General features: G+C 40.5%; 1 protein-coding gene across 1 annotated transcript in view; it reads left to right on the top strand.

The window, feature by feature from the left end:
- TEX11 (testis expressed 11) overlaps positions 1–14101 on the top strand; it is a 292291-nt gene that overhangs the window by 104659 nt on the left and 173531 nt on the right. The window contains exon 8 of the mRNA XM_005593879.3: positions 12128–12182. Coding sequence (XP_005593936.2) covers positions 12128–12182 — 55 coding nt within the window. The remainder of the gene's footprint in view (positions 1–12127; positions 12183–14101) is intronic.

Below are 14101 nucleotides of genomic sequence, written 5' to 3'. Positions count from 1 at the left end.
GCCCTGGCCAGAACTTCCAACATGATGTTGAATAGGAGTGGTGAGAGAGGGCATCCTTGTCTTGTGCCGGTTTTCAAAGGGAATGCTTCCAGTTTTTGCCCATTCAATATGATATTGGCTGTGGGTCTGTCGTAAATAGCTCTTATTATTTTGAAATACGTCCCATCAATACTTAGTTAATTGAGAGTTTTTAGCATGAAGTGCTGTTGAATTTTGTCAAAGGCCTTTGCTGCATCTATTGAGATAATCATGTGGTTTTTGTTGTCGGTTCTGCTTATGTGATGGATTACGTTTATTGATTTGCGTATGGTGAACCAGCCTTGCATCCCAGGTGTGAAGCTGACTTGATCATGGTAGATAAGCTTTTTGATGTGCTACTGGATTCGGTTTGCCAGTATTTTATCATGGATTTTCACATCGATGTTCATCAGGGATATTGGTCTAAAATTCTCTTTTTTTGTTGTGTCTCTGCCAGGCTTTTGTATCAGGATGATGTTGGCCTCATAAAATTGGTTAGGGAGGATTCCCTCTTTTTCTATTGATTGGAATTGTTTCAGAAAGAATGGTACCAGCTCCTCTTTGTAGCTGTGGTAGAATTTGGCTGTGAATCCGTCTGGTCCTGGACTTTTTTTGGTTGGTAGGCTATTAATTATTGCCTCAATTTCAGAGCCTGTTATTCGTCTATTCAGAGATTCAACTTCTTCCTGGTTTAGTCTTGGGAGGGTGTATGTGTCCAGGAATTTATCCATTTCTTCTAGATTTTCTAGTTTATTTGCATAGAAGTGTTTATAGTATTCTCTGATGGTAGTTTGTATTCTGTGGGATTAGTGGTGATGTCCCCTTTATCATTGTTTGTTGCATCTGTTTGATTCTTCTCCCTTTTCTTCTTTGTTAGTCTTGCTAGTGGTCTATTTTGTTGATTTTCAGAAAACCAGCTCCTGGGTTCATTGATTTTTTTGAAGGATTTTTTGTCTCTATCTCCTTCAGTTCTGCTCTGATCTTAGTTATTTCTTACCTTCTGCTAGCTTTTGAATTTGTTTGCTTTTGCTTCTCTAGTTCTTTTAATTATGATGTTAAGGTGTCAATTATAGATCTTTCCTGGTTTCTCTTGTGGACATTTAGTGCTATAAATTTCCCTCTACACACTGCTTTAAATGTGTCCCGTTGATTCTGGTACATTGTGTCTTTGTTCTCATTGGTTTCAAAGAACATCTTTATTTCTGCCTTCATTTTGTTATTTATCCAGTAGTCATTCAAGAGCAGGTTGTTCAGTTTCCATGTAGTTGTGTGTTTTTAGTGAGTTTCTTAATCCTGAGTTCTAATTTGATTGCACTGTGTTCTGAGAGACTGTTGTGATTTCTTTTCTTTTGCATTTGCTGAGGAGTGTTTTACTTCCAATTATGTGGTCAATTTTAGAATAAGTGCAATGTGGTGCTGAGAAGAATGTATATTCTGTTGATTTGGGGTGGAGAGTTCTGTAGATGTCCATTAGGCCTGTTTGGTCCAGAGCTGAGTTCAAGTCCTGGATATCTTTGTTAACCTTCTGTCTCATTGATCTAATATTGACAGTGGTGTGTTACAGTCTCCCATTATTATTGTGTGTGAGTCTAAGTCTCTTTGTAGGTCTGCAAGAACTTGCTTTGTGAATCTGGGTGCTCCTGTATTGGTTGCATATATATTTAGGATAGTTAGCTCTTCTTCTTAAATTGATCCTGTTACCATTATGTAATGGCCTTCTTTGTCTCTTTTGATCTTTGTTGGTTTAAAGTGTGTTTTATCAGAGACTAGAATTACAACCTGGGCTTTTTTTTTCTTTCCATTTGCTTGGTAGGTCTTCCTCCATCTCTTTATTTTGAGCCTATGTGTGTCTTTTCACGTGAGATAGGTCTCCTGAATACAGCACATTGATGGGTCTTGACTCTTTATCCAATTTGCCAGTCTGTGTCTTTTAATTGGGGTATTTAACCCATTTACATTTAAGGTTAATATTGTTATGTGTGAATTTGATCCTGTCATTATGATGTTAGCTGGTTATTTTGCCAGTTAATTGATGTAGTTCCTTCATAGCATCGATGGTCTTTACAATTTGTCATGTTTTTGCAGTGGCTGGTACCAGTCGTTCCTTTCCATGTTTAGTACTTCCTTCAGGAGCTCTTGTAAGGCAGGCCTGGTGGTGACAAAATGTCTCAGCATTTGCTTGTCTGTAAAGGATTTTATTTCTCCTTCACTTATGAAGCTTAGTTTGGCTGGATATGAAATTCCGGGTTGAAAATTCTTTTCTTTAAGAATGTTGAATATTGGGCCCCACTCTCTTCTGGCTTGTAGGGCTTGTCCCGAGAGATCCATTGTTCATCTGATAGGCTTCCCTTTGTGGGTAACCCGACCTTTCCTTCTGGCTGCGCTTAACATATTTTCCTTCATTTCAACTTTGGTTAATCTGACAATTATGTGTCTTGGGGTTGCTCCTCTCGAGGAGCATCTTTGTGGTATTCTCTGTATTTCTTGAATTTGAATGTTGGCCTGCCTTGCTAGGTGGGGGAAATTCTCCTGGATAATATCCTGAAGAGTGTTTTCTAACTTAGATCCATTCTCCCCATCACTTTCAGGTACACCAATCAAACGTAGATTTGGTCTTTTCACATAGTCCCATATTTCTTGGAGGCTTTGTCTGTTTCTTTTCACTCTTTTTTCTCTAACTTTGTTTTCTCACTTTATTTCATTAATTTGATCTTCAATCACTGATATCCTTCCTTCCACTTGATCGAATCAGCTCTTGAAGCTTGTGCATGTGTAACGAAGTTTTGGTGCTGTGGTTTTCAGCTCCATCAGGTCATTTAAGGTCTTTTCTACACTGTTTATTCTAGTTAGCCATTTGTCTAACCTTTTTTCAAGATTTTTAGCTTCCTTGTGATGGGTTAGAACATGCTCCTTTAAGTTGGAGAAATTTTTTATTACCAACCTTCTGAAGCCTACATCTGTCAACTCGTCAAACTCATTCTCCATCCGGTTTCATTCCTTTGCTGGTGAGGAGCTGCAATCCTTTGGAGGAGAAGAGGCACTCTGGTTTTTGGAATTTTCAGCTTTTCTGCTCTGGTTTCTCCCCATCTTTGTGGTTTTATCTACCTTTGGTCTTTGATGTTGGTGACCTACAGATGGGGTTTTGGTGTAGATGTCCTTTTTGTTGATGTTGATGCTATTCCTTCCTGTTTGTTAGTTTTCCTTCTAACAGTGGAGCCCCTCAGCTGCAGGTCTGTTGGAGTTTGCTGGAGGTCCACTCCAGACCCTGTTTGCCTGGGATCACCCATGGAGGCTGCAGAATAGCAAATATTGCTGCTTGGTCCTTCCTCTGGAAGCTTCGTCCCAGAGGGGCACCCATCTGTGTGAGGTGTCTGTTGGCTTCTACTGGGAGGTGTCTCCCAGTCAGGCTCCACAGGGGTCTGGGACCCACTTGAGGAGGTGGTCTGTCTGTTCTCTGAGTTCAAACGCCATGGTGGGAGAGCCACTGCTCTCTTCAGAGCTGTTAGACAGGGACGTTTAGGTCTGCCAAAGCTATCTGCTGCCTTTTGTTCTGCTATGCCCTGCCCACAGAGGTGCAATCTACAGCAAGGCAGTAGGCCTTGCTGAGTTGAGGTGGGCTCCGCCCAGTTCGAGCTTCCTGGCCTCTTTGTTTACACAGTGAGCACAAAATTGCTTACTCAAACCTCAGCAATGGCGGACATCCCTCCCCCCACCAAGTTGCAGAGTCACAGGTTGATCTTAGATGCCGTGCTAGCAGTGAGCAAGGCTCCTTGGGCATGGGACCTGCCAAACCAGGCATGGGAGGGAACTTCCTGGTCTGCCGGTTGTGAAGATTGTGGGAAAAGCACAGTATTTGGGCAGGAGTATACCATTCCTCCAGGTACAGACTGTCATGGCTTCCCTTGGCTAGGAAAGGAAAGTCCCCAGACCCCTTGTGCTTCCCGGGTGAGGCGATGCGCTGCCCTGCTTTGGTTTGCCCTCCATGGGCTGCACCCACTGTCCAACCAGTCCCAATGAGATAAACCAGGACCCTCAGTTGGAAATGCAGAAATCACCCATCTTGTGCATCGATCTTGCTGGGAGTTGCAGACCGGAGCTGTTTTTATTCGGCCATCTTGGAAGCCTCCCCACTTTGAATAAACTTTCTAACCTTATCTCTTTCTCTGCTTCCTCTTTAAGGCCAATGATGCTTAGATTTGCCCTTTTGAGGCTATTTTCTAGATCTTGTAGGTCTGCTTCATTGTTTTTTATTCTTTTTTCCTTTGTCTCCTCTGACCGTGTGTTTTCAAATAGCCTGTCTTCAAGCTCACTAATTCTTTCTTCTACTTGATCAATTCTGCTATTTAAAGATTCTGATGTAGTCTTTTTCAGTATGCCAGTTGCAGTTTACAACTCCAGAAGTTTTGCTTTATTCTTTTAATTTCAAATAAATTTGTCTGTTAAAACTTAACAAATTTTTGTTAAGTTTATCTGATAGGAATCTGAATCCCTTCTCTGTGTTATCTTAAATTTCTTCAAGTTTCCTCAAAACAGCTACTTTCAGTTCCCTGTCTCAAAGGTCACATATCTCTGTTTCTCCAAGATTGGTTTCTGGTGCCTCATTTTACTTGATGTGGCCATGTATTCCCAGATTGTCTTGATACTTGTAGATGTTCTTCAGTGTCTGGGCATTTTAGTGTTAGGTATTTGTTTTAGACTTCACAGTCTTGGCTTGTTTGTATCCACCCTTCTTGGGAAGGCTTTCCCCATATTCAAAAGGACTTGGGTGTTGTGATCTGAGCTGTATCTGTTTTAGGGGGCATCCCAAGCCCACTAATGCTGTGGTTCTTGTATACATGTAGAGGTACTCCCTTGATGGTCTTGGGCAAGATCTGGGAGAATTCTCTGGATTACCAAGCAGAGGCTCTTGTTTTCTTCCCTTACTTTCTCCTAAACAAACAGAGTCTCTCTCTCTCTCTCTCTCTCTCTCTCCCTCGAGCTACCTGAAACTTGGGGTTTAGTGACATAAGCACTACCACTTTGACTGTGCTGGGTCATGCTGAAGCCAGCACAGCACTGGGTTTCACCCAAGGTGTGCTGTAACCACTCTCTACCTACCACCTATGTTTGCTCAAGACCCTGGGGCTCTATAGTCAGTAGGTGGCAAAGCCAGCTAGGCCTGTGTTCTTCCCTTCAGGGCAGTGTGTTCTCCCACACCACAGGAGAGTACAGAAGTGCCATTTGAGAGCCAGGGACTAGAGTCAGAAACCTTAGATGTTTACCTGGTGCTCTATTATATTTTACTGTGACTGAGCTGTCAGTTAAACCACAAGATGCAATCCCTCCCACTCTTCCCTCCCACTTTCCAAAGGCAGAGGAACCTCATCTTGTGGCAACTGCCATCCCAGGCCACAAGGAGTACTGCCTGACTACTGCTGACTACTGTTTCCTTAAGGTCCAAGGGCTCTTCAGTCAGCTTTTGGTGAATGCTGCCAGGTCTGGGACTCACCCTTCATGGCACCTGGCTCCCTTCTGACCCACAGCAGGTCCAGAAATGCCATTCAAGAGCCAATCCTGGAATTGGGGACCCTAAGAGCTTGCTTGGTGCTCTACTCCCCTGTAGCTGAGCTGGTACCTAAGATGCAAGACACAGTTCCCTTTACTTTTCCCTCTATTTTTCTGAAGCAGAAGGGTTTCTCCCTGAAGCCACCACAGCTGGGAATGTGTTGAGTCTCACCTGAAGTCAGCAAGTCTCAGGGTCTCGCCCAAAGTCCTTGATGTAGTACCTGAGTATCACTGCCGGTTTTTCAGGGCCCAAGGGCTCTTTGGTTAGCAGGTGATGAATGATTCTAGAACTAGGTCCTTCCCTTCAAGAGAGAGGGTTCTCTTCTGACCCAGGGTTTCTGCAGAAATGTCCGGGAGCTAGGACCTGAAGAGGAGGCCTCACAACCCTGACCCTTGCCCTGTCCTGCTGTGGTTGAGCTGGTATTCAAAATGCAAGACACAGTCCCCTTTACTTTTCCCCCTGTTTTTCTGAAGCAGAAGGAGTTTTGCCCCATAGCCACCACAGCTAGTAATGTGCTGAGTCTCACCTGAAGCTAGCCAGTCTGAGGCTCACCTAATGCCCTTGATGTAGTACTTGGGTATCGCTATTGGTTATTCAGGGCCCAAGGGCTCTTTGGTTAGCAGGTGATGAATGATGCCAGAACTGGATCCTTCCCTTCAAGGCAGTGGGTTCCCTACTGGCCCAGGATTTGTTCAGAAATGTCCAGGAGCTAGGGCCTGAAAGGGGGCCTCACAACCCTGACCCATGCCCTGTCTTGCTGTGGCTGAGCTGGTATCCAAGATGCAAGACAAATTCTCCCCACTCTTCCATTTCCTCTCAAGTGGAAGGAAGTGGTGTCTTTTGGAGTCATGTTGAGCTGTGCAGCCTGAGGTTAGGAGAGAGGTGATGTCAACACTCTCTAGCCACCCTGGCTGGTGTCTCAGTAGTTTGCATGCCCTCCTCACTCCCCCCCTCCCTGCCCCAACAATTCCAGTGTCTCTGGGCTTAGTTCAGCACTAGGACTCTCCTAGGAGTTGCAGTCTTTGTGGCCTAGGCTGCCTTGAAGTTCATTTAGAGTCCCACAGTACTTTAGCCCACGGTGGCGGGGCTTGTGGGAACTCAAGGTTTGACCGCTAGATCAGCAATTCCTTTCTGGTTCGGGCTGGTTTAAACACTCCCTCCACGGACAGGCGTCAGCCGAGCTTGGTCCTGCTTTTCTTTATGCTATAACGGAGCAGCAGTGAGGTCAATGCCTCAGAATTGTTGTGCTCTCCTTCCCCCAGCACACAGCAATGGTCTTTGCACCACACCGCCACTGCCAGGGAATGGGGGGAAGGGTGGCTTCTATGATTCAAGACTGTTTTTCTACCTCTTTAGTGCCTCTTTTAGCAAGTTAAAACCAGGTACTGTGAATGCCCACCTGATATCTCGTTCTTAGGAAGGTGCTTTTTTTGTGTAGATAGTTGTTAAATTGGTGTCCTTGCAGCAAGAGGAATGACTGGTGGAGCCTTCTATTCCATCATCTTGTTCCACCTCTGGAATTGCTGGTCTTAGGTGAATATTTTATAGTATACTATTTTAAATTGTGTAACATTTTTTGGATTACATTTTCTTATTTTTTCTTATTTTTTTTTTTTTTAGACAGAGTCTTGCTCTGTCACCCAGGCTGGGGTGCAGTGGTGCGATCTCAGCTCACTGCAACCTCTGCCACCTGGGTTCAAGCGATTCTCTTGCCTCAGCCTCCCAAACAGCTGGGATTACAGGCTTGCGCCACCACACCTGGCTAATTTTTGTATTTTTGGTACAGAAGGGGTTTCTCCATGTTGGCCAGGCTGGTCTCGAACTCCTGACTTCAGGTGATAAAATCTTTACTACTACTTAGCTTTATTCTCTTTTCTTTTTTGGTGATTATTATTATACTTATTATGTCTATATATGTTTAAAAACTCAATAATGCATGGTTATAATTATTGCTTTGCAAAATCTTATGTATTTTAAAGAAGATTAGAGATAAAAGAGAACACAACATATTTATTGTGTTTTTAAATTTTCAACCTTCTTATAACTTTTGGTTCACTTCATTTCTTCTTTTAGATTTGAATTACCATCTGGTATAATTTCCTGAATTTCTTTCCCACCCCATCTACTCCTTTGTGTTATTGTTATCGAACATATTACAAATGTTATGCCCCACTAATACACCTTAGGAATTTCTTTATGCAATTGCTTTTTAAATAAATTAAGGAAAGTAGAAGATATATATAATCATACTTTCTTTTTTAATTACCTCCATAATTACTATCACTGTTTATTTTTCATATGAATTCAAATTTTTCTTTAGTGTCACTTGCTTTCAGCATGAAGAATATTTCTTTTGTATTTCTTATAAGACAGATTAGCTAACAAGAAATTCTCTCACTTTTTGTTTACCCGGCAATGTATTTATTTACTCTTAATTTTGAAAGATAGCTTTTCTAGATAGAGGATTCTAATTTCACAGATTTTTGAATACATCCTTTTTGCCTTCTGTACTCCATGAACTCTGAGGGGTATCAGCTGTTAATCTTATTGTTATTCCCGTTCATGTGATGAGTAATTTTTCTCGTACTGTTTTCAATATTTTCTCTTCATCTTTGATGTTCAATAATTTTCACTCATCATGTGTCTGGATGTAGCTTTTTAAACGCTTATCCTGTTGAATTTCATTGAACTTCTTGGATGTGTAGATTATTGTTTTTCATCAAATTTGGGGAGTTTTAAGACCATCATTTCTTTGAACATTTATTTGTCCTTTTCTTTCTTTTCTTCTGGTACTCTCATTATGTATATGTTGGTGTGCTTAATGGTGTCTTACATTTTTCTGAGCCCCTGTTCATTTTTCTTCATTTTTTTCATGTTTGTTCCTCAGATTTGTATCATTTCTATTGCTCTTCAAGTTAGTTTATTCTTTCTTTTGCCTGCTCAAATCTGCTGAATTTTTCATTTCAGTTATTGTACTTTTCAACTCCAGAATTTCCATTTGTTTCTTTTCAAAAAAATAATTTCTGTCTCTTAACTGATACACTTATATTCGCCATACAATGAGTCGTTGTTATCAGACCTTCCTTTAATTTTTAAACACGATATTTAAAAATTCTTTGGACATAATTATAAAAGTTGCTTTGAAGTCTTTCTATTCAGTGCAACATTTGGGCCTCCTCAAAGGAAGTTTCTTTTGCTCTTTTTCTTCTGTGTAAGTCACGTTTTTTAATTGTATGTCTTACAATGTTTTGTTGAACACTAGACACTTTGGAAAATATATTGTAGCAAGTCTAGATGCTGTTTCTTCTCTTTCTGGGGCTTTTTTTTTTATTGTTTGTTTAGTCATTTATTTATTCAGTCACTTGGCTGGACTAATTTGGTGGAATTTATTTTCCCCACACTGTGTGGCCTCTAATATTCCTGCTCAGAATTTTTCCACCTGTTTTTATCTTTTCATGGCTTCCTATAGAGTCACCTCTGCATCCACATAGTTCACTTACTGGCCAAGGGTTGTGCTTAAGCTCACTTAGCCGGTTAGATTTTTTCATCCTTTCCTGTGGGATGTGTGTTGTTTAGAGACTGCTTTTATAGTTCGGGGAGAGACTAACTCAGTCAGGGACTAATAGCTTGTAGATTCTTTATCTGCTCATACCCAAGAAAGCATAGTCTTGGGCATGTGCACAGTCTTCCAGATCCATCAGTATGAGGTCGATTTGATTTTTAAGCTGGCTTCCCTGGATCTTAGCTTAATTTTCAGTTGGTGTTTGGTCAGACGTTCTGCTTAAGCCCCTTGAGCCAATCAGGCTCAAGGTTCTTTGCTGATAGATCTGCGTATGCCTTGGGTAATGCTTTTTAGTCTGCCCCAACACTTTCTCTGATTGTGCGTGAGTGGGTGCAGAATGGCACATGTGCACTGTCTTCTGGATCCCTAGAAGTAAGTGTGACCCCGGAGATTTTCTTCTTGGCTGTTTCCCTGGTTCTCTGGTAACCTTCTGGTTGGTCTACTGTTTCCCTTATTGCTACTATTATCATGGAGCTACCAGCTCCCTCTTAATTGCTCACTACCAAGATCTCCATTGTTTTCAGCAGTATCCTTAGACATGATCTTCTCCATGCTCTGTTTTAAATACATCAGTCCCCTCAGGAAGAGATGCAGAGTTCTTCCTCTTTGCTTCTGTTCTTTCCTTCTGGTCAGAACCTCTGTGCCACACGACTAGAACTGGGCTCATGGCGTGCTTCTCTTGAAATGGCACCCCTACTGTATTAGTAAATTAGTAAATTCTGGCGGTGGGTCTTGATCTTAGTGTGCCCTTTTGACACGTAACCTCTGCCTGATGAGCCAACTGGGGTAAAGATGATCAGGATCTCAATATTCTTGACCTGTCATATTTGGGGTAGAATCCTTACCCTAAGAGTGAGAGCTGAGTGGGCAAAGAAATGCCAGTCCTCTCCATCATACTTGCCCAGAACACTTCCATGACACAGGCCTGAGAATGGCAAGATATTCTGGCAGCCTGCTCCTCCACAGGTGAAACCGTAGCCTAGGATTTTAGGAGCTGTCGGGAGAGGGAATTCCTATCTTCTTGGCTGCACCCATCTGGAGCAGCTTCCATCACATGGAGCCAGTATAGACGGGAGCAGTTTATAGTTCAAATGCCATAGACTCTCACTGGTTATACTGAGATTTAGTTTATTTTCATGAATAAATGTTTTCCCATTTTCTATGTGCCCTTAGGACAATTTCAATTTTCAGAGACTAAGTGGTTGTTTTAATGAATTTTCCAGATGAGTGGTTGTTTCACTGGGGAGAGTGTCTAAAGAGCTCCTTATATCACCATTGCAGAAGTTCCACCCCTCACTGGTTATTTAAAAAACTGGAAATATAAGATTAATGTACTAAAGGAGACCTCTATGAAATAGGGCTTACAATGACTAAGCCAGCATTATATCTTTGTTAGCAATCTGAAAACTCAGTTTGGTAGTTCTGGGTCATTTATAGTTTATGTTTGTTTTTATTTATTTGTTTATTTATTTTGAGACACAGTTTCACTCTGTCGCCTAGGCTGGAGTGCAGTGGCACGATATGGCTCACTACAACCTCCACTCCCAGGTTCAAGTGATAATCATGCCTCAGTCTCCTAAGTAGCTGAGATTACAGGCACGTGCCACCACGCTGGCTAATTTTTGTATTATTAATAGAGACAGGGTTTTGCCATGTTGGCCAAGCTGGTCTCAAACTCCTGACCTCAAGTGATCCAACCACCTCAGCATCCCAAAGTGCTGGAATTACAGGTGTGAGCCACTGCGATTGGCCTAGAGTTTTGCTTTTTCGTTTTTTTTTTTAAGGAATATTTCAAAGTATTGTCTTCAAGTTAGTTCAGTTCACCAAGATTTTATTGACATACTCCCTTGGAATACTAATTTTATGGTGAATAATCTTTGGTTTGCTTTGTAGGTATTAGGTTTTGAAACCTTGAAACTAGTATTAATATATTATTTGTAGTTATTGGAATGTCCCATAGATAATATGGTTTGGTAATTAAAGCAGAGAACTGAAAATCAAATTTCTCTACTCCCCAACCCCTCACCCTCATTTTCAGTACCAATCTAGGAAATATCAGATATAATTTTATTTCTATATTGGTTTATTCAGCTGCAAAATTGAACTAATAGTGCTTTAGAAGGGTGGTGTGAGACTTAATGAATATTACTAAAGCGTTTATTTCTGTGCAAACGACTGTATTTGTTTTATTTTAAATATATATTTATATTCGGGGCCAGGCGTGATGGTTCGTGCCTGTAATCCAACACTTTGGGAGGCTGAGGCTGGTGGATCACTTGAGCTCAGGAGTTCAAGACCAACCTGGCCAACATGGTGAAACCCCATCTCTACTAAAAATACAAAAAAAAAAAAAAAAAAAATAGCCAGGCATGGTGATGAGGTCCTGCAATCCCAGCTACTCGGGAGGCTGAGGCAGGAGAATCACTTGAACTTGGGAGATGGAGGTTGCAATGAGTCGAGATCACACCACTGCACTCCAGCCTGGGTGACAGAATGAGACTCCATCTCGAAAATAACTAAATAAATCATTAATAAATAAATATATATTTATATTCCTTCAACTTTACATGGCCAACTAAGAGCTTGTATACACTTGTATTTTAATGCAGTATGTATTATGATAATTTAATGCAGTAAAATATATATATTTAATGTAGCATATTGTTTTATATATTTAAGGCAGTGTATTAAATTATACCTATTTAGTGCAGCATATATTATATATATTTAATGCTATATATAGCCAAATGGAAAAAAGCATCAATATAATTGTAGTGTTGATTTATTGAGTATCTCCTAAGGAAATTGTTTTCTCCAGTTAGAAAGTATTGCTTTATATCATTATATCATATGGATAATAATCTGTTGTAGTGCAAAACAGATAAGTTGGAATAAAGTATGCTTATACCATGTCTTCTTAGTAATATATAATCTTGAAAATTATATATAATTTGAAATGGATATATGTTTTTATATATATATTTTTTCCTTTTTAATGATAGCCAAAGCTATGATATTGGGAAGATGGATAAGAAATCTACTAGGCCAGAAATGCTGGTAAGGATCATGTTAAATATTGTAGAAGTAGGTTGACTAACCTACTTTATGTTATTGTTATAAAATTATAATAGCATACTTCCCATTTATGAGTAGATTAGCTATTGGGCACACCATTGAACATCTCAGTGTATTTGTTTTTGTATATTTATCTAATAATATAATCTAACTCATAGGCATGTACCCATGAATTAATATATGTAGAGTGCTTTGAACAATGTTTGGATATGTAAATTTTAACTTTTCTTTTCTGTGTGTGTGTGTGTGTGTGTTTTGAGGCAGAGTCTCGCTCTGTTGCCCAGGCTGGAGTGCAGTGGTGGGATGGCTGCAACCTCTGCCTCCTAGGTTCAAGCGATTCTGGTGCCTCAGCCTCCCAAGTAGCTGGGACTACAGGCATGCGCCACCACACCTGGCTAATTTTTATGTTTTTAGCAGAGAGACGGGGTTCTGCCATGTTGACCAGGCTGGTCTGGAACTCCTGACTTCAGGTGATTTGCCTACCTTGGCCTCTCAAAGTGCTGGGGTTACAGGAGTGAGCTACCGTGCCTGACCTAGTTTTAACTTTTCTTATTGCATATTTTGAAGTTGCAGATTTTTCCCCAACTACCCAGACAGAACGTGCTTGGATATGGAAATTAATATGTAATCAACAAAATGTGATTGTGTAAATAAATATGATGTAAAATTACTATATTCTATAGCAAAACGGAATTTTTTGAATATCCATTTGATTCTTATATTACAGCATATTAATCAAAATGTAACTGAATACCTTTTTAATGTAATTACCACTATAATATATGGGGAATAAAAGAGAAGCATAAAATGTAGCTTCTGCCCTTAAGGAACTTATGATTAAAGGATAAAACTAGTACAAGTGAATACAATGAAATATTATCCTGGCTTAAAAAAGAAAGAAATCTGATACATGCTACAACATGGGTTAACTGTGAGGAGACTCTACTGAGTGAAACAAGCCAGTCACAAAAAGACAGATAATGTATGGTTCCACTTACATGAGGCACGTAGAGTAGTCAAATTCATAGAGACAGAAAGTAAAATGGTGGTTTTAGGGGGTAGGGAGAGGGGAGAATTGGGAACTACGGTTTAATGGGTATAGAGTTTCAGTTTTGCAAGATAAGAGAGTTCTCGAGATGGATGCTTTTAATGATTGCACAAGAGTGTGAATATACTTAATACTACTGAACTGTACGCTTAAAAATGTTTAAGATGGTCATGGAGCCAGGTGTGGTGGTATGCACCTGTAGTCCCAGCTACTCAGGAGGCTAAGCCAGGAGGATTGCATGAAACCAGGAGTTTGAGGCTGCAGTGAGCTGTGATCATGCCTGTGAATAGCCACTGCATTCGGTCTGGGCAACGTAGTAAGGCTCCATCTCCAAAAAAATTTTTTTTGAGACAGGGTCTTGTCACTTAGGCTGGAGGGCAGTGGTGTGATCAGCTCACTGTAACCTTCAAACTCCTGGGCTCAAGCAATCCTCCCTCCTGAGCCTACTGAGTAGCTGGGACTATAGGTGCACCCCACCACATCTGGCCAATTTTTAATTTTTTATAGAGACGGGGGTCTCACTTTGTTGCCTGGGCTGGTCTCAAACACCTGGCCTCAAGTGATCCTCCCACCTTGGCCTCCCAAGGTTCTAGGATTACAGGCATGAGCCACTGCACCTGGCCTAAAATTTGAAAAAAAGTTTAAGATGGTCAATTTTATGTTATGTGTATTTTACCACAATTAAAAATAAATTATTTATATAATTTATGTAGATATAAATATATTTTTATATAGTGACATTTATATAGATATAAATATATATCTATATGAATATATTTATATATAGTGACATTTATGTAGATACAAATATATAACATTTATATAAATATATTTTTATATATAGTGGCATTGT

The sequence above is a fragment of the Macaca fascicularis genome, chromosome X, assembly GCF_037993035.2.
Source record: "Macaca fascicularis isolate 582-1 chromosome X, T2T-MFA8v1.1".
In the NCBI taxonomy this organism is placed as follows: domain Eukaryota; kingdom Metazoa; phylum Chordata; class Mammalia; order Primates; family Cercopithecidae; genus Macaca; species Macaca fascicularis.
The sequence above is the reverse complement of the archived record's forward strand: the minus strand, read 5'-3'. Positions and strand labels throughout refer to the sequence as shown.